This window comes from Cetorhinus maximus, chromosome 21, assembly GCF_964194155.1.
Source record: "Cetorhinus maximus chromosome 21, sCetMax3.hap1.1, whole genome shotgun sequence".
Lineage (NCBI taxonomy): Eukaryota > Metazoa > Chordata > Chondrichthyes > Lamniformes > Cetorhinidae > Cetorhinus > Cetorhinus maximus.
In genome coordinates this window covers 62,591,520-62,612,837 of record NC_135899.1, presented here as the reverse complement: position 1 = coordinate 62,612,837, position 21,318 = coordinate 62,591,520, and the positions used below count along the sequence as shown (strand labels likewise).

General features: G+C 43.7%; 1 protein-coding gene across 1 annotated transcript; it reads left to right on the top strand.

The window, feature by feature from the left end:
* Positions 1-15,077: 15,077 nt before the first annotated feature.
* LOC144695915 (uncharacterized) lies at positions 15,078-21,088 on the top strand. The gene is made up of 2 exons (XM_078567002.1): positions 15,078-15,411; positions 19,292-21,088. Exons 1-2 carry the CDS (start codon positions 15,078-15,080, stop codon positions 19,396-19,398), a joined length of 441 nt encoding a protein of 146 aa, XP_078423128.1. The 3' UTR covers positions 19,399-21,088.
* Positions 21,089-21,318: the final 230 nt, after the last annotated feature.

Below are 21,318 nucleotides of genomic sequence, written 5' to 3'. Positions count from 1 at the left end.
GCAGGTTACAGACAGTCTGTTTAGGTGCGCATTGACCTTCATCCACTACTGTTGGGACCAGGCAAGCCAGACACAGCGAGCCAGAGGCTTTGCAGCGATTGCTGGCTTCCCCCGCGTCCAGCGTGCAATCAACTGCACACATGTGGCCATCAAGGCACCAGCAGGTTGAAAAAAAAAATTACAAGATATGAAATAAAGAGGAAAGAGGAAGTAAGCTAAGAAAATAGCCAGTTTCCCGTAGTCTACTGAAACACACAACGGACAAAAAGGAGGAATTCATGAAATGTTAACATCCTGACTGTGTTTAACTTGTACCTTACGTGCATGCAGATAAATGTTAAAATGAAATTGTAAGCTTTGTGTGAAAACCAGGAAAGTATTCTTGGAGCATAGCCAGAATAAAATGAACTTTCTGCATGATTAATTACATAAGTATGGTGGCCAGCTTGTTTTTTTAACTTCCCTGTTTTTTTGTGACTTCTCTATTCAATGTCTCGTAGGCTGTTGATTGTGTTCTAACTTGATGCAACATGTCTTGTAAACTATTGTCTTTGTAAAACTGTCTGTCTTGTACCTGATGTAATTACTTAGTTAACTTACCGATTACCTGACCTATTGTGAGATATAACTGCATGCATTGATAACGGTTGATGTATAACCTGATTGTTACATGATTATAACTCAGACAAAAAGGATCAGATGTTGTCTCATGGACTGAATAGTACATTGTTAGAAGAGATAAGGGACGATCAAGAAACTGTATGGGTAAACAAAATCAATTGGCTAACCTAATTATAAGAGAATAAAGAAGGGCAAGTTAATTGGATCACTGTGTGAATATGCTGGAGCCACATAATTGTACAGTATAAATACTGCTTGTTGAACATTGTAACGACAAGCAGATCCATTGTGATCTGCTCCCAATGGCCATTGTACGGTTCAGCGCTTAATAAATTGTACTCTTTCCTGAAGTAACCTGCAGTCGCTCTATTTATTCTTTGACAAGGTGAACCCGGTACCTTCGTCAACAGGAAGGGTTTCCACTCCATGAATGTACAGATAGTGCGTGATCACAGGATGCTGATTCTACAAGTCTGTGCAAGGTACCCAGGCAGCTCCCACGACGCCTACATCCTCAGACACTCCCAGATGCCAGGGCTCTTCAGTGCTCCAGCCCGGCTGGATGGATGGCTGCTGGGTGACAAGGGCTATCCCCTCAGAAGGTGGCTCCTGATGCCTCTCCGCCATCCAAGAACAGAAGCTGAGCAGCGGTACAATAGGAGCCACGGCTCCACAAGGGCTGTGGCAGAGAGAACCATCGCTCTTCTCAAGATGCGCTTCCGATGCCTGGACAGCTCAGGGGACGCACTCCAGTACCCCCCAGATCATGTCTCTGTGATAGTGGTTGCATGCTGCGCTCTCCACAATCTTGCGCTGAAAGTGGAGGGGGCGCAGTGGACGATGAAGACATTGATGCAGTGGCTTAAGCTGCACATGATGAGTCCAGCAGGGAGTCTGAGGATGAGTATGCACTGGTGTTCCTATACAAAGCAAATCATAAACATCTCATCTCGGGCCAACACAAAAGCACCAGTGAAAAACCCATGGTGTGCCTAAGGTGCTTTATGTTTATGTTTCCGGGTGTTACGTCTTGGTGCTGCCCCATCACTGGGAATGGCATCTGAGGCAGCCTGCTGACTCTGCTGTCCTGTTGGCCTTGATGACCTTGGCAGTCATCCTCTGGCCCGTGGAGCCTGTGCTGGCCCCGCCTGGGAGGGAGCTGCCAGTTCCACAGCTGGCATCTCCCCAGTCGTCGCAGCCTCACCAGATGCTACGGTCACTGGGAGAGGGGTAGACGAGCTGCCGCCCTCATCCAGAGCGCTCTGAGAGGTGCCCACAGAGATGACAGGCAGCTGCTGCTGAAACTACTGTCTCCATGGAGGACGCATGGCGCTCAGACATGAAGCTCATTGCTTCGGCGATAGTCCGCGTGGACTCCTCTACCATGGAGACCAAGCCAAGCATAGCTTCATGTATCTCCACCAGATGCTCCCGCGCACCCGGCCACGTTTCCTGCCCTTGCTGCGTCCCGGACAACTCCAGAGGCACAACATCAGGCACCGACTGAGCATGTGCCCAGTCCCCTGCAGTCCTCTGACTGCTGGCACCATGGGCACTCTCTGGCTCATCCAGTGACTGTGAAGTGCCCTCACCGCTGTGCCCCAGAACACTAGCTGATGTTCTAATTCCCACTGATGTGCTAGTATCTGCGCCAGTGCCTGCCTGGCAGAGATGGTGTGACACTGGTGAGACTTCAGGGCCCTCAGGTGAGAGAGGGGGCCTCTGCTGCTCCTCCTGCTGGCCCTGCTCCACTGATGCTGAAAGGAAGAACAAGGACAGTGGATCAGTTAATGTGGAGAAAATGTCAAAGTGCATCCCTGTCCCCCGGATCATTATGCACTCATCCTTCCATAAGCAATGGTCAAGCCATGTTCCTAAATTAAATTAATTAACATTAAGCACTGCTATATCTGTTGGCAGAACAATGTTGACCTCACTGTTGACGATCGCCGAAGCAATAAGCCTCATGGCCGAGTGCCATGCATCCTTCATGGAGAGAGTGGGGGCTCTTTTGGAGAGGCTCCTCCAGAAGACCCATCAGGTGACCCTGGGGATGCACTCTGACCAGCAAGCCCTCACATCAGCATTGACTTCATCTGGTCAGTGCCAGTGTGGGAGACGGTCTGGGAACCAAGTTTCCCAGCTCGGTGCACATCCACCCACGGTGAGCAGGGGGGTCTGAAGCGACCTCACATCGGCGCAGTAGCTGCCTATCATCTCTGTGGGCACCTCTCAGGGTGCTCCGGATGAGGGTGGCAGCTCATCTGCCCCTCTCCCAGTGACCATAGCATCCGGCGAGTCTGCGACGACTGGGGAGATGCCAGCTGTGGAACTGGCAGCTCCCTCCCAGCCAGGGCCAGCACAGGCTCCACGGGCCAGAGGGCGACCGCCAAGGTCATCGAGGACAACAGGACAGCAGAGTCAGCAGGCTGTCTCAGATGCCACTCCCAGCGATGGGGCAGCACCAAGACATAACACCCGAAAACATAAACATAAGGCACCTTAGGCACGCCACGGGTTTATCACTGGTGCTTTTGTGCTGGCCCGCAATGAGGTCTTTATGAGTTGTTGTGATTTTGAACACCATTGTCATTTTGTTTCCTAAAGTTTCTTTGCTTGTGATATTAAATTCAGACATGTCACCATGGCTGAGGGTACCACTTTTCTTCTGCAGGTGGATGGTTTCCAAAAATGTTATGAGTGTTTTGTGGAACCTTCAGCTTTATTAACAAAGCCCTTAGTTAATGTTCCTAACCAGGCAGATTTTGCACTTAGGTATCGAGTATGGAGCCTACAACCCAGGCTTGTTCTGGAGGTCCATCTGTGGCTCGCAGTGCCTGACTTGTCTGGTCCCAACGGTAGTGGATGAAGGTCAATGCACGCCTGAACAGAGCATCTATAACCTGCTTGACACAAGTGTGGACAGCTGATTGGGAGACACCGCAAAGATCACCCACCAAGTCCAGGAAGGAGCCAGAGGCATAGAAGTTGAGGGCAGCTGTGACCTTCAGAGCCAGTGGCATGGGGTGTCCACCCACACAGTTAGGGGAGATCTCAGGCCCAATCATCTGACAGATATAGTTGACTATCTCCCTCGAGAGATGGAGCCTCCTTCGGCACTGCACCTCAGACATATTGAGGTAGCTGCTTCGCCACCTGTATACCTTGGCAGGATAGTGGCATCTTCTGTGACCCCATCCGCCTTGGTCTACCTCTTGGCCCTGTGCCCCTCGTACCTACGCCTGTCCTCCCAATGGCTCCCCTGGAGGCTGTATGTGCACTCCTCGCTTTCTCCCCTTCTAGCCCTCCCTTCCTCCTCAGAGGAGCTGCCTTCAGTGAAGAGTTCAGCTCCCATTCCCAGGCTAAGGGAAGACTTCCTGAAACCTGCAGGCCCAAAAAAGATTCCTCACTGCAGAGTGCTGACCTGAAGGTTGTGAGTCCAGACCAAGCAGTTGGTATGCGTTTTGAAGTATTGCAGATCACACAGGCAAGTATCAGTAACTTTGAAAAATCAATATTTGACAAAGCACATTCGTGAACCCAGAGCCCTCTTATCCCCCCCCCCCGTGGATGAGGTTTATATAAATGTGTCCTACCCGCCTGCCCATTGCACCCGTGCGCCGACCCGAAGATGGCACAGGTGCCAAAAAAATCACCGTCGATTGGCGCCTCAAGGGCCTTAAGTGGCCGATTAATTAATGGCGGGCACACGTCAGACATCAACGCGCACCCACCCAACAAAATATCGCGATGGCACAAGGTGACGTCGAGGCGCTCACCAACGTCACCGTGCGTCATTTTACACGTGGGCGTGCGGGGTCTGCCCAAGCACACCAACAGGAAAATTCTAGCCTATGGGTCATAGCGTTCTCTGTCTTGCTCCCTTGGAGCCTCTAGGTCATCTGACACTGGGGCCAAGATTACATCGTCATTAACCACATTAAGATAACAATTAACACTTTATTCTACACAAAATTGAAACTAATGATCCAGGTTTGATTTCTTGAATCTCAGATTCATCGGGATCTTGATGAAAAAGCGGACAGTGAAGAAAATAAGTGACATGCCTTGACTTTCACTGCTAAACTGCAATTACGGAATACTGCGGGCAGCCTGTTAACGCTAAAAACATAATCTGTACCGTGAATGAGTCGTACCAATGAACTTTAGGACCTAGTAGACTCCACCCAGTTTGCTATATATTCTGCGATGCCACCGGTTATTGTATTGATACTGGATCCGGTTGAGTTTTTCTTTGGGTAAGTCTCACAGTTAAGATATCTAAGAGAAATTTGAGGTTGTAATTCAATGCAGTGTATCATTTTTATCAATGTGACTTTTCTATAACAGCAATTATTGCAACTTAACACCAATATATTTCAGAATAAACTGAAAACTCTATAGATTGAGTTGTTTGAAATTAGTTATTCGGATATTAACACGTTTCAGAATAAACTGAAAACTCTATAGATTGAGTTGTTTGAAATTAGTTATTGAGTGAGAATAAAAATATTTTATCAATTGTTTAAACGCATTTCGGAATCTAGTGAACAAAGGAATTGAGGGCAGCGGATTATGTCATCTTGTACAAACATTGAGGGGAGAGAGTTCAGCTCGAAGACGTAAGTACTTGCAAGTCATGGAGATGTAGGAAAGGGTCTTGGAATTGGGACGAGGATTGAGATATTGGTAAAGATTAGTGAATGTCACGGATTACTAGAAGCGTTTAACCCAAGGGGTGAACGGTGGGTACAGAAGGGGAAATGGTTCACCGATAAGAAAGTCACTTTGGTTCAAGATACTGACCATTGATACCAAGTGACCACAGGTGGGCAGGGTGGTTAAGAGGAAGCTTTTCTTTTTTGAAAAAACAGGAGTTACATTTTAAAGCAGCAAGAAGGTGTCAGGCACCTAATCAAATTGAGAGATACAGGAAAAGGAGGTTAGAAAGAATCTCAGCAACATAATAAACCATCATTTTCTGTCAAAATAACGTGCACCATAAGAGCACCAATGTTAGGCATGGAGCAAATGCATGTTTAAACTCCAATATCTTTGGAGTTGCATGTGCTTAGCTGTTAGCTTTATGAATGGCATCTTGCTGTCTGCCCCATGATTAAAATTCAGCAGCTTCATGCCATATTCAATGTATCTGCATGATGATTACAGACTTAAACCAATGGAAAATTCAATCTTGTTCATATTATTGTAAATAGTCTTTTAATAACCTGATTAGAGGATAGATGGCACAGTAACAGGCCTTTTGGTTCAAACCAGTCTATGCTGGTGCTTAGGCTCCAATCCATCTGAGCCTCCTCCATCTTTTCTCATCTAAATCTATCATAACCCTCTCTTCCCTTCTTCCTCATCTGTTTTTGATGCAGGTTTAGCAATACTTCGCAACTTTTCGATTCTGTCCCTCCTCGAAATAAAAGCCTAGTGCTTGTTTAATGACTCTACTAACATGTGACGCAACTTTGTATTTGTACTCCCCATATCTCAGTTTCTCTACCCACTTAGACTTGCTCCTAACAAATAATAAATGATTCATGTTAATTAATGACAATCAACATCTCTGATGCTGAAATTTAACTATTTGAGTGTGGTGTCAAATTCGTCCAAGGCTTTAATTGTTGGAGTTTTTGTTTTTTTTTACTTAGTTTTTATTTCTCTTTCAATTTCCCTTTTAATTTGATCTTCTTTCTCCTGCACCCCCTTTCTCTACCTGATTTGGCATTGAATGTACCCACACTAATGTACAATTCCTTCTCAGTCTTTGCCTTGTTCATTTCACAAGTGATTTGTTTACTCGGGTTCCGAATGTTCGCTCAGCGTGACGTCCACAGGTGGGGTAGGGGGATTTCCTGAGCCAAAAGGGTACTCATCTTCCTGAGGCTAAGTGCTGCCTCAGGGAGATAAGCTACACATTAAAAAATGTTAAACCAATGATAGCAATGTTTCCCTGACATGTCTCCATGTGTGACACCGTCACATGAGTTGGGACATGTCCACCACTTTTAGTTTTACTTTTATTAAATTTTTAAAAACCTGCCCGTGGATGAGGTTTCATGCTTTTCCCAATGCCCGCCAGGGCTCCCGGCCAACCTTAAGGTTGGACGGGCAGGTCCGCTAATTACATTAATTACTTTGTCAATGGCCTCAATAGGTGGGCGCACAGCTGATTCGGCTGAGCCCCCGCTGACCTGAAAATTGAAATGGGGTGACGTCGGGAGTTCCACCCAACGTGATCCTGTGTCATTTTACGTGTTGGCAAGAGGGCCCCGCTCGCCGCCCCGGGAAATCCTGGCCTGTCTCTCATTGCACCACTAGCAGCTCACACTCTGCATTTAAAAATAATTTTAAAACATAGATTTGCTCAGGCACATCTAATGGCAGAAGCCGTTAGATTAACACCAACAGCAAAATTTGGACCAATAATATACCGAAAGCAATAGAGGTGGGGTGAGTGAGTAAGCGAGATTGTAATTTTCAATAATGATGCTTGCTAAAGCAAGTTGTAGCGATTTGTTCTTAAAGTTGCCAATCACTGCTTTCCATTTTTCCAGGCTGTTTGAGTTCTTTGAAATCTGTTTATTGCCCAGCTGATCTAAATTAGATATTGACAGCTATGAGACCTCATAGTTCTGGGAGACTTTAAGAAATGCGCCACAGGGTTTTGATATTTCCAGCCAATGTCCCTCCTGAGAAGTTCTGATGGTTTGGGATGGTGGGGAGCCTCATTAAATCCAGCAGGTGGACTACCCACCCACCTCTTCCCTTACTGCAATTACACCAGCATCAGGGGTGATGTTGGACAGCCCATCCACCAATTAAGGTCCTTAAGTGGTCAATTAATGGCCACTTGGGGTCCTTATCCCATCACTACCATGATTTAACTGGCAGTGAGTGAGGCCCATGCAAAGCACCAGCTGAGGGTGGGTGCTGGTGGCAGGCAAGGAGGTCTCCCTCTTTAACAGGTCCCCTGGGCCCTTTGGTAGGCCCCTGCAAGATTTGCCCACCCCAACTACGCTCCCCCAAATGGGCTGTCGAACCCTGACCTCTCAGCCCCTTGCCTCGCTAGCTGGGACTACCAGTTTGGCACCTGACGAGACACCAAATCCTGATCGAATGCCACTTGCCAATTGGCTGTTATATAGCTGCAGAGCAACTGGTGTTCACTTGGTACCCCCTGATCATTTAGCTGGGTGGGGGCAGAAATCTAGGACTGTGTGTATAATGCAGCTTTATGTGTCAGCCATGCTCAGTTGGTAGAACCTGTGCCTCTGAGTCAGGTTGTGGGTTCAAGTCCTGCTCCAGGATTTGAGTGCAAAAAAAAATTGAAGCTATTGGTTCAGCAGTCAAACTGGAATGTCTTTTAGATAAGATAATAACTGGAGGTTCTGTCTGTCCCCTTGGATGGATGGGAAAGATCCCATGGTCATGGCACTATTTTGAAGAGGGGAGTTGTCTCCATTGTCATGGCCAGTATCTAGTCATTATTGTGTTGCTGTTTGTGGAAGCTCGCTGTGCATAAATTGGTTGCCATGTTTTCTACATTTTACCAATGACTTCACTTCAAAAGTACTTTATCAGCTGAACGGCATGTTAGGATGCCCAGTAGTTGTGAAAGGTGTTATATAAATGCAAGTCTTCCTTTCTTTCTTGTCTTTCCAAGATAATTGCCATGAACTTATAACATTGGGTACAATGTGTTGAAATGAAAGAACAATAAGTGTGCTTGTGTCAGGAGGGTGTGATATCTACAGTATTTCCCTTACAATGAGGTTTATAGGACTGGAAAGTTGAACATGAAACCTTATTCAGTTTGCAGAGTGAAAATCAGCAGAAAATCATGTTGCCGGAAGTTGGAGCTGCAGCTTCAGCTGTAAGTAAGTCCTGTTTTAAGCATACAGTCTATTGTTGTTTTAAAGTAATGGGCAACAAAGTCCTGGGGAGGGTGCCACTGAAGTGCATCTAGTTCTAGTAATGCCGTTTACTCAAATTGTGATAATGCTTTCAAAAATCATTGGTAGCTGGACATCTATGTCCAATCCCCACTTCAGAAACTTGGACAAATAGGATAGGCTGAAATATCTTTGCAGTATTGAGGGAGTTTGGAATTGCTAAGGATGTTGTCTTTCAGATGAGCTGTTCAATCAGGGTGCATTGAATAACCTGCTCACCAGTGCTCAGTTTAGGTTCTACCAGGGCCACGGCTCCAACTCATTACAGCCTTGATCTAAATATGGGCAAAAGAGTTGACTTTTAGCTCAAGCAAATTTGCCTGAGGTGTTATCAAGGAGCCCTAACAAAATTGGAATCTTGGGGGGAGGGGGGGGGGTGGAAATTATCCACTGCCTAGAGTCATAATAACTCACACAAAGCAAGATGCTCGTGGCTATTAAGAGGTCAGTCATCTCAGTCCCAGGATGTTGCAGTAGGAGTTCCCCAGGCCTAGCCCAGCTGTCTTCAGCTGCTTTATCAATGACCTTCCCTCCATCATAAAGTCAGAAGTTGGGACATTTGTTTGTTTGTGTTAATTCCTCAGATAATGAAACCATTTGTGCCAGCATGCAGCAACACCTGGACAACACCCAGACTTGGGCTGATAACTGGCAAATAACATTCATGCCAGGCAATAACTATTTTCAACAAGAGCCTAACCACCTCCCCTTGACATTCAATAGCACTATCACCACTGGATCCCCAACCTCAACATCCTGGGGGGGTCACCATTGACCAGAAATTTAACAGGACCTGCCATATAAATACTGGGCTCAAAAGCTGCTTTGGAGTGGGAATTCTGCAGCAAGTAACTCTCACCCCCTGACTCCCCAAAATCTGTCCACCATCTGAGGCAAAAGTCAGGAGTGTGATGGAATACTCTCCGCTTTTCATGGTTGAAATGAGGCTCCAATAATACTCAAGAAGCTCAGTCCAGGATAATGCAGCCTGCTTGATCTGCATCCCATCTACCACATTAAACATTCGATCCCTCCACCACCAACACACAGTGACTACAGAAGATGCATTGCATTTACTCGCCAAGCTCCTTTGACAGCACCTCCAAAAAGTCTGACCTCTACTACCTTGTAGGACAAGGACAACAGGCTCATGGGAACACCACCAGCTCCTAGTTCTGATGAAAGATCATCACCCTGAAAAGTTAACTCTCTCCACAGATACTCCCTCACCTGTTCAGTCTTTCAGCATCGCTTACTGGAAATCTGAAGTAAAAACAGCATCGGCAGGATTTTGCTTTTATCTGGTCATTATCTCATTGCGGTTTTTGGGACTGTGCTGTCAAAATTGGATCTCTTTACATTACAACACTGACTACAAAAAAAGTACCTCATTGGTAGAAGTGCTGAGGGTTTTAAAGTGCTAAATAAATGCACATTCTTTTTCATCAGTCCATATTTGTTACTATTTCACTTTCTCTCATTCTGTCTTTTCACTATCTCTCTTTTAATGTGCTTTTTTGCTTCTGTTCTTTCTGCTTACTTTCTTCTCCCCCAGAGGCAGTGGATAGTGGCAGCCATAGCCATTTCTTTCTCATCCCTTCCCCCAGATACTCCTGTCCCTTTTCCTCTCAGCATCTTGGAATGAAACTGGAAAACAGCAATTCTTGTAATATTACAGTACTTGGCACTTTGCAAGTGTAGCACTAGGCTCAGAGACTACCTACTGACCATAGGTAGTGGTGGTGGGATTGGCTTCGGGGAAAGTTTCCCTAATGTTCAGGAAAAGGGGTTTTGTGGAAATCTTAATGGGAGGCCAAAACTTTACTTGAGGTGTCCGGAGCAGTACTTTTTTATTCTTTAATAAGATGTGGGCATTGCTGGTAAAGCTAGGATTTGTTGCCCATTCCTAATTGCCCCTGAACTGGTGGCTTGCTAGGCTATTTCAGGGGTGGGGGGCGGGTGTCCAGTTAAGAGTCAACAACAATGTTGTGGGTCTAGAGTCACATGTAGACCAGACCCGGGTAAGGGTAACAGATTTCCTTCCCTGAAGGACATTAGCGAACTTGATGGGTTTTTCAGAATCACAGATTTGTTATGGTGCAGAAGGAGGCCATTTAGCCCATGTCTGCACTGGTTCTGAGTGTTATGACTCAGCGTTATTTTCTTGCCTTTTCTCCATAATCCTGCACATTGTTTCTATTTAAATACTCATCTAATACCCTCTTGAATGCTTCAGTTAAACCTGCCCCCACTGCACTCCCAGGCAGTGCATTCCAGACCCAAACCACTCACTGTGGAAAAGGTCTTTTTCTCGTATCGCTTTTGCAAATCACTTCAATCTGTGCCCTCCATTCTCAATCCTTTTTACGAGCAGGAACAGTTTCTCCCTATCTACTCTGTCCAGTCCCCTCATGATTTTGAATACCTCTACCTCTATCAAATCTCCTCTTGGCCTTCTCTTCAAGAACAGTCCCAACTTCTCCAATCTCACTTCATAACTGAAGTTTCTCGTCCCTGGAACCATTTTTTTTTTTTGTAAAACTCTTCTGCACTCTCCAATGCGTTCATACCCTTCCTAAAGTGTGGTGCCCAGAGCTGTGCACAATACTCCAGCTGATGTCTAACTAGTGTCCTACACAAGTTCAGCATAACCTCCTTGCTCTTGTACTCTATAACCCTATTAATAAAGCCAGCCTAGTATGCTGCATGCTTTATCAATCATTGCTCTCTCCACCTATCCTGCCACCTTTAATGACTTAAGCAAATATACATCCAGGTCCCTCTGCTCCTGCACACTCTTTAGAGTTGTACCCCTTTTATATTGTCTCTCCATGTTCTTCCTACCAAAATGAACCAGCTCTCACTTCTCTGCATTGAACTTCATCTGCCACCTATCGGCCCACTCCACCAACTTGTCTGTGTTCTTTTGAAGTTCATATTGTCCTCCTCACAGTTTACAATGTTTCCAAGTTTTGTATCATCTGCAAACTTTGTAATTGTCCCCTGCACACCAAAATCTAGATCATTAATATATCAGGAAAAGCATGGGTCCCAATACTGACCCCTGGGGAACTCTACTACAAACCTGAAACCTCTACTACAGCCTGAAAAATATCCATTAACCATTATTTACTATTTCCTATTATTCAGCCAATTTTGTATCCACGTTGCTACTGTCCCTTTTATTCCATGAGCTATAACTTTTTTTTTCTCAAGTCTGTGTGGCACTGTATCAAATGCCTTTTGGAAGTCCATGTATGCCACATCAACAGCATTACACTCATCAACCCTCTGTTACGTTTTCAAACTCCCAAGTTGGTTTAACATGATTTTTTCCCTTTAATCCATGCTGGCTCATCCTAATCAACCCACATTTTTCCATGTGACTATTTATTTTATCCTGAATAATTGTTTCTAGAAGTTTCCCAACCACTGAAGTTAAACTGGCCTGTAATTATTGGGTAGACTTATCCTTGCAACCTTTTTTTGTCAATCGACGACAGTTTCACCATTACTGAGACTAGCTTTCAATTCCAGATTTTAATTGAATTTAAATGGTTGAAGGAGAGACATGTTGAAGCTTTTGTCTTGCACTCATCAGTACAGGCACAAGTACCAAATTTCAAAGAGCATCAATTTAAACTGCAAGTGAAAAGGGTGCTGATTGTTGTTTGGCAAGTTGACTAGTCGAGAAATTTCTGTGGCGAATGCATCAGGGAACTATTGTTCCCCATTGCTTTCGACTAATTCAAAGAAAAATGTCTGAACATGTTTTTGCCTGCAGAGGATAGGTCCCTGTATGTGTAGCTTCGAGCAAGCATAAGTGAGCCACATCGCAAGCCCAACTGATGATAAATTGGTGGTTGGTATAATTCCTAGCACACTCAGCAAGTGCTGTTCAATCACAGAATTACAACTAATGTTAACCATTATGTTTTTGAATTTTGCAAGCGTGGGCTTGAGTCTGCTTATTGTGCCAGTAATTAAAGCATAAAGTCTATGTATATAGCTTTGCACTGGCACTGAAATTTGAATACCACATTCTGATGCAATATAAATTGTTGGCTCTTTTTGAAATTTGGCATTCTAACAGTTGTCCTGATAAGTGAAAGATGAAAATCTTCAACAGTGTCTCTTTTTTTATATATTTAAGCTCTGTATACCAAGTGACTATTTGACTTTAAATTCCACCAGCTGCTGTGGTGGGATTTGAAACAGTGTATGCAAAGCATTAGCCTGGGCCTCTGGGTTAACAGACCAGTGACATATCATTATGCCACTGTTGCCCCCTACATTGGGCCTCTTTGTCTGTAATTCATTCTCACTGTCTTCACCTCGCAGATAAGCTATAGGCCAGTAGTTGAAGTTGCAGATGGGGAATATCATGGCTAGTGGTAATGTCACTGGATCACTAGTAATTCAGAGACCCATGCTAATGCTCTGAGGACATGTGAAGAAAGTGTGGATAGGCTAGGGTTGTTTTCCTTAGAGCAGAGAATGCTGAGAAGGGAACTGATAGAGGTATACAATATTGAAGGGTGTTGATAGGAAGACGCTTTAGGTGTCAGCCAGGGGGCATAGATTTGAGGTAAGGGTCAGGAGGTTTAGAGGGGATTTGAGGAAATTTTTTTTTTATCTGGAGTACACTGCCTGAGGGGGTGGTAGAGACAGGAACCCTCACGACATTTTAAGTGTTTAGATGAACACTTGAAAGCGCCATAGCATAAAGGGCTATGGGCCAAGTGCTGGAAAATAGGATTAGAATCGATGTGCTTAATGGCCAGCATGGATACAATGGGCCAAAGGGCCTGTTTCTGCGCTGCATAACTCTGATTTTAAGACAGCTGGTGGAATTTAAATGCAATTCATAAAGACTAGAATTGAAAGCTAATCTCAGTAATGGTGCTTGATTTGTTGTTTAAGTCCAGCTGGTTCACTAATGTCCTTTAAGGAAGGAAATCTGCCGGGCGCCTGGCCCTACATGTGACTCCAGATCCACTGCAATATGGTTGACTTATAACTGCCCTCAGAAATGGCCTAGCAAGCCACTCAGTTCAAGGGCAATTAGGGATGTGCAATAAATGCCAGCTATGCCATTGATGCCCATGCTGTCCCATGAAAGAATAAATTGGGGGGGGGGGGGGTAGGGGGGGGGAAACAAACTTGGAAGTTATGAGCACAGATAAAAGCTTGGGATTTTTCAAAGTGATCAAGACCTGCTTTAAGCATATTTATTATGGGCAAGCAGCAGTGAGAAATGATTGAATCAAGATGCAGGAGGGGAAAGAGTGATATCAAAGCTTCCATAACACCTTGAAAGACATAGAATCATAGAACATCAGTTACTTAATTCTTTCAGATGGAAGTGCAGAAGGAATCAATATCCCAGTTGGGATTCATATTTTTTTTCTCAATGGGATGGAGTACTAATCTGTTTTGAAGTGCATCTTGTTAACTTTTAACTAATATTGAACATGTACAAAAGTCAGACACATGGCCTGTATGTTTGAATGTTAATGTGCCCCCTGATGTTGAGGGCCCACACTGAAAAGGAAGAACCCCTAGTGCACAAGTAGCCTGTAAACTAGTGGCAATTGATATTTAACTTGACTGATTTACCAATTTAATAAAGTAATCAAATGAGTAGCCTGTCTCACTGAATACTTGTCTAATGTTTGGCCCATGTATTTACAGGTAGGTCATCATTTGCCTGGTATGCAGGAGGAGCAGGTAAAGAAACAACTTGCATTGATATATTCCTCTAACTCTTCCTTGATGTCCTAAAGTGCTTCCTAATCAGTTGATTACATGCAGTCACTGCTGTTATATAGGGAAATGTGACAATCGGTGTACAGGAAGGTTCCACAAAAGTCAAATGACTAGATAATCTGATTTCAGTGTTTGCTGAATGCAAAATGTTGCCCAGAACAGCAGGAGAACTCGTGCTCTTTAAATAATGCCTAGCACCTTTTGCTACATCCACTTGTGTAAACAGATGGCAACTTGGTTTTGCATCTCTTCTGAAAAGTGGCACCTCTGACAACCTCAGCACACTCAGAATGCCACTAAATTCTCAACCCAGGTTGAGTGGTTTAGCAGAGACTTTGTTTGTATACACAAACTCATAAAATTAGAATTTGGACGTTTCTCCCTGGAAAAAGTGGTGGACGCTGATTCCATAAATAGCTTTGGAAAGGAGATGGATAGATACTTGAAGATGACAAACTTGTAGGTTATGGACAAAATGTGGGAGTAAGCATTACTGCTCTTCCAAAGAAATAACACCAGGCACAACAGCCCAAATGCAATATGTTCTCTGCAGTAAGTTTCTATTATTCTGTTCTGTGAATACAGGGCAGGGGTAGTCCCCTTTCTGTAAATTTGGAACTTGAAAGTGCAAGCTTGTGACATGATGATGAGTTATTTAAAAACAAGGACAGGGCTTTGTAATTACGCTGATGCAAAGTGAAGGGCTGCCTCCTTTCTTTCTGAATGGTTGCTAGGAGCATGGGTCATGGCGATCCCCTTTGCTCTGTTTCTTGCCACGTCATTTTTGGATTTGCTAGAGTTGTGATCTCTATAGCCACCAGCCCAAACAGGATGCAGTATCACTGCACACATTTTTGGTTCTCTTCTCAACTGAGTTTATTGTCCTATGTTTCAGTTGTTGCGGTGGTAGCTGCCCCAGCTGTGGTCGCTGCAGCTGGCTTTACTGGTGCTGGAATAGCAGCTGGATCCTTAGGAGCAAAAATGATGTCCGCGGCTGCGCTCGCTAATGGAGGAGGTGTAGCAGCTGGCGGTGTTGTAGCAACACTCCAGTGTATTGGTAAGATTCTACGTTTTTCATAAATCAAAAATGAGGGACAGCTATGAAGACTGATTTTAATAAAATCAATGGCCCAATGCCTTTAAGCCATCACGCCACGTACAAATGTATATAAAGTGGTGAAGTTCTGCATGTGGTTGGGGGTCTAAGGAAGTAACCTGTGGTTTCTCGGACAGGAAGTTTAGTCTTGACTGGGAGTAACATTGTAATTGCCTAATGGTTAATATTGGATTGCTATCATAATGCAACTCTAATGCTGCCAGGTTTGTTCAATTAGAAGTGAAACTGATCATTAAAGCAACTTGAAAAAGGTCTGCTATATTGTTTGTATTTTCAAATAAGTTCTAAAACTATAGGCAGAATGTTGAGATCGGCAGGCAGATGTGGTCGGCAGGAACAGAAACGACCCACTGCCCATGATCGGCTCCCAACCGTGATTTCACGTTAGCGAGCCAATTAAGGCTCACCCAGTGTGAAACGTGGCTCTTCACTGGTCGGGAAGGGCCGAGCGGGGGCGGAGGCCTGTTGGCTGCTGGGTCCAATGGCGACCCAGCGGTCACTGTAAAAACCGCTTTCTGGTGCGGGGCCCATAACTGGATGCAGTACTCCAGTTGAGGCTGAACTGGTATTTTATAAAAGTTCAACATAATCTCCTTGCTCTTGTACTCTATGCCTCTGTTAATAAAGCCTAGGATACTGTATATTTTATTAACTGCATTCAACCTGTCCTGCCACCTTCAATAACTTATGCACATATACACCCAGGTTCCTTTGCTCCTGCTTTAGAGATGTTTCCCTTATTTTGTATTGTCTCCCCATATTCTTCTGACCTAAAATGAATCACTCATTTCTCCACATTCCACTTGTCTATGTCCTTTTTGAAGTTCTATGCTAACCTCACAGTTCACAATGCTTCCAGCTTTTGTATCATCTGCAAATTTTGAAATTGTGCCCTGCTGCCCTTTGATGTCAAGGTCATTAATATATATCTGTAAGAGCAAAGGTCCCAATCCTGACCCCTGGGGAACTCCACTACAAACCTTCCAGCCCTAAAAGCATCCATTAACCACTACTGTTTCCTGCCACTCTTCTAATTGCGTATCAATGCTGCTTTTGCTTTTATTTCATGAACCTTATTCACAAGTTTGTTGTGCAGCACTTTATCAAAAGCCTTTTGGAAGTCCATCTACACCACACCAACAGCATTGCCATCATAACCAACCCTCTGTTACTTCTTTAAAACCTCCAAGTTAGTTGTAGTAACTGAAGGTATAGCCTATATCAGGGGTCACATGATGTTCTGGGAGGCTCTGACCAATGAGCTAAGCATGGGCAATCCAGGGGTGGGGCTTCCTTGACAAGAGTCCTGATTGCACATGTAGCACCGGAGAAAACCTCACTAATGAAGTTTTTTGTTTCTTGTTAAAACCTGTCTGCTCGGAGTCATTACATTAGTTAAACACAATTTTTTTCTTTTTTTAAAAAAAAAAAATCTGGGCTGCTTTCCTTAACCTACATTTGTCCATGTGACTGTTAATTTCATCCTGAGACTATTGTTTCTAGAAGTTTCTCCACCACCAAAGTTAAACTAATTGGCCTTTAGCTGCTGTTGAATAAATGTAATATTTGCAATTCTCCAATCTCCTGGAACCACCCCTGAATCTAAAGTCTGGAAAGCCATGGCCAGTTCCTCCCCAGTTTCCACCCTCACTTGCCCCAATATCCTTGGATGCATCTCACCTGGTCCTGGCACTTTTTTTTAAGTATAGACTGTTATGACATGGCAGGTGATGTGTGCCAGGTGGACCAAATCCACAAGGGAAACTTGTCACAATGGTTTTGCAATTTGTATTTATTATGAGAAGACTTGGGCACTGCATCAGAAGTAATGAGTCCACCACCGCCTTTAGAGATTTTAATAAATGTTTTTAATTTAGTTAAGATTTTGAGCACAAGATTACAGTTACTTGTTATAACAAATTCCTAATTAATGTGCCTCCCAATTACACACCCCCTTTAAGGCAACAGTCCCAAAATAGATTTAAAATTTAAATACACAAGCCAACAAGTTTACTGCAACACCCAGTTGACCAGCTTTTAGTTACTGGACACAGCAGACGTCCGCAAAAGTCGTTAGAGGCTTCCTCCAAGTCTGTCAGGCCTTTTCAGGATTCTACATGGCCACGCCCCTACATAGTCTTCCATCTGTCTTTATATATGTTTTCTCTCTAATCTGTAAATTCCATGGTTCTATATGTCTTTGGAAATTTCATTTTTCCATAATATAAAGAGCTTTCATGTTGCCAATATGGTCAGTATCTTTGTAGAAAATTAAACATACTGCTTGGCCTTATTAATTGTAACCATCTATCATCCCTTTGAAACCTAAACAGCCACTTCATTTATCTTAAATGCAAATTTCCTTCACACCCTACATGCTGCCCTCATCCATGCTTACTCATTACCATTTCGAGTGCCTTTTACCCCTAACTTTGATCATTTCAAACTTCCACTCCATCTGACTAATTCAATTAAATCTCGCAGACAGAACCACTCACACCCATAAACCTACTTTACAATAAACCACAACAATATAATGAAAAAATTGTTAGGCTGTTAGTAGGAAACCATCTAATACCTCATCCTCATCAATTTTTTGAATATTTGTAGTGCATTAATTACCACCTCTCACTGACCTGTGTAGCATCTGTCTTTACATAAATGAATACTTAGCATCTTCTAATACTTCAGCAATTCCCTCTTTCTCCATGCATAAATTCTCTTGGTCCCTAATTGGCCTTACTATTCCTTTTATCACCCTTTTACTATTCATATGCCTATAGAAGACTTTAGAATTCAATTTTATTTTGGTTGCCAGTCTCTTTTCACACTTCCTCTCTGGTTCTCATTTTCATTTTTATTTCCTCTTGTATCATCCACCTGGCATCTGTCATAAGTATCCCCTCTTCACCTTAATCTCTTTTTTTTTTATCATCCAGGGAGCTCTGAAATGGCTTGCCCTACCTTTCCCTTTTGAGGGAATATACCTTGACTCTGTGCAAACTATATCACCTTTGAAGATTGTCCATTGTTCAGCTACCATTTTTAATTATCTTTACTCTAGATTGTTCTTTGTCCTTTTTCCATAGCCAACCTAAAGCTTATGATACAATGATCACTGTCCCCTAAAATGTTCTCCTACTGATATTTGATCCACTTGGCCCATCTCATTCCCAAGAACCAGGTTCAGTAGTGCCCCTCCTCTTGTTGGACTGAACCTACCAGATTTTTGTGAACACTGAACACAGTCTTAACTCTCTGCCCAGATAATTAACATTCCCCCCCCTGCCCCATTATAGCTACTCTTATTATTCTTGCACCTCTCTGTAATTTCCTTAAAATTCCTCTACATCCTTGCCACTAGTTTGTGGCCTATAGGCTACACTAAGCAGTGAAATTGTACTTTTTTTTGTTCCTTAGGTCTAGCCAAATAGATTCTGTCCTTGACCCCTCTGGGATATCTTCTCTCCAGCACTGCAATGATCTCCATCAATACTACCACTCCTCCACTTTTTTCCTTTCCTATCTTTCCTGAACACTCTATCCAGGTATATTTAACATCTAGTTTGGTCCTCCTTTGAGCCCAGTCACAACATCATATTTCCACATGGCAATCTGCCTATAACTCACCAGTTTTATTTACTGTACTTCATGCATTCTCAGACATGCACAATATCCTGATTTAGACTCTATTACATTCTCCCCTACTCTAACCCCACCAATTAACTTACTATCACCTACTCTACTACTATCTATCACTCCCAGTATTCTGTGCACTTTGGTATTCCTTAATATATTTTTTTCTTTTTTATTCATGAAGGAGCTGCAGGACTCTCTACTGCTGGTACTGCTGTAGTTGGAGGTGTTGGTGCTGTTGCTGGCCGGGCTGCAAAAGCTGTTTTTGTGGGGTCGGGTAACAAACCCTAAAGTCCACATGCTGTTTTTAAAGTAGATACTCTGCAAAAGTTAGGCAGCTCATGAGGGTCAACTTGTGGAGGGGATGAAGTAGCATTTTGTGATTTATCTCCTGAATATTCTGAGTGGAAAATTTGCAACTGCTTTTGCAACTGCTTTTAATTTTAGTAGAGCAGGTTCTATCCTTTTGCTACTGTTTAGATACCCTGTTAGTAATCTTCTCAATTAGAATTGGATTAAACATTCTATACTGTTGCAGCCCTCGATGTTGGTTTCTGAGTGAATAGAAACATTCAGCTCTGTGACTACATTTCATAGAAATGACCAAGTGTTCTGTGGATGCTGTAAGTACACAGATGAAGGGTTCTCAAAATTCCCACATTTTTCATATCATCAACAAGGATATGACTTTTGGACTTTTACCTGAAACCAGACAATGAGAGGAGACAGAATATGCATTGTTCCCTTTAAAGCAATCAACCCAGAGAAAGACTTAACCTAAAGCCCATCAAAATCTTGCATAAGTAATTGCTACTAGCTACAGGGTTGGGGGAGGGGGGTGCAGGAAGACCACAATCAATGCAGTTATGTGAACCCATCAATACTCCACACATACATTGGCTTTCAGTTCAACACTAGTTACAGGGGTAGGAAGGCAATGATAAACATCACGTGAGCCCATTAAAAACAATGAGACATCAATCACCTGGGGAAGCCCACCAAAATCAAACAAAGAACAAACCTTGATTTGGACTGAGATAAGAAATTTAAAGAAAACAGTATAACTGGGCCAGCAGATCTGAAGTGAGCAGTTTTTTGGCAGTGACACAGAGGGGTGAGCAGTTTTGAAAGCTGACACAGGGCAGTGAGCAGTCTTTGGAGCGGTTTAAGCAGAGTTTAAGGAGGGAGCTGAGCCAAGCGGAGGAAGGAGATCTGGAGGTTTGCAGGCCCACAGGCAACATCATGGCAAGGGGCATGGCGTGGCAGGCTCAACCAAAGACAACAAGGCCGCCACCGTAGCCCTCCACGAAGATCGACCACACCCTCCACCCAACTGAAGAACCTTCGCAGATTCCACAGACCAGGACCACATGGGGACGGCAGGCCCCAGAGGACATGAAGAGTGTACCCCAAAGCTGCAACCGGCTTACCTGGCTGGATTTCTGGCTGGATTTCAAACTATCAAGGAACCCTGGTTGGTGAGCATGATCCCTGACCACCTCCCCTAGTTCAGTTTAGTTAGGTTTTGGGGTGGGACAAGGGTAAGGGGATTAGTAGTGTGATTTTTCCCTTGTTATGCCATGTGTTTCCCATTCTTAACTAAGTGTACTTTGTAGGTCTGTATAATCTCAGTGTAATCCTAACGTTATAAGTTCATTTGTGACTTCAGTAAACTCAGTTTCTTTTTCTTGCACCAAAACCTGCTGCACTTTGTCACAACCCCCAAATAAGTCCAAGGTCCAGAATCCAGGGAGGGGGAGCGATTCAAACCGCTCAGATGTCAGGTGAAGCTGGCACACACACCCTGCACAGAATATAACACCAATGCAGTTAAATTTTACCACAATATTTTTAAGTGCTCCTTAAAATGTACCTCCTTTGATCAAGCTGTTTCAATGTCTAAATGTCAAGTAGTGCCTGATTAATGCAGTTGTGAAGCCACATGGGATGCTTTTTTCCATTAAAAGTGTTCTAAGTGCAAGTTGTTGTTGCTGTGTCATATATTCCAACCCCGCCCCCCACCCCCTCAATTTAATACACTGCAACCTCTGCAGTCTAGAAATCGTGTTCAGAAACACCAGTTGTCCAGAATATTTTTCAGCAGACCCAAGCAACTTGTGCTGCCATTTTCATGCAGTAGTTTTGGAAATGGAAGATACAGTATTTGGATAAGTAGAAGAATTTTTATGATTTGATAATATTTTATATCTA

Bases quoted from the DNA above. Each gene is read 5' to 3' on its own strand.
- LOC144695915 (XM_078567002.1), top strand. From the start codon at position 15,078: ATGGTTGCTAGGAGCATGGGTCATGGCGATCCCCTTTGCTCTGTTTCT. The intron at 15,412-19,291 runs GTAAGATTCTAC...TTATTCATGAAG, and splicing joins AGCAACACTCCAGTGTATTG to GAGCTGCAGGACTCTCTACT.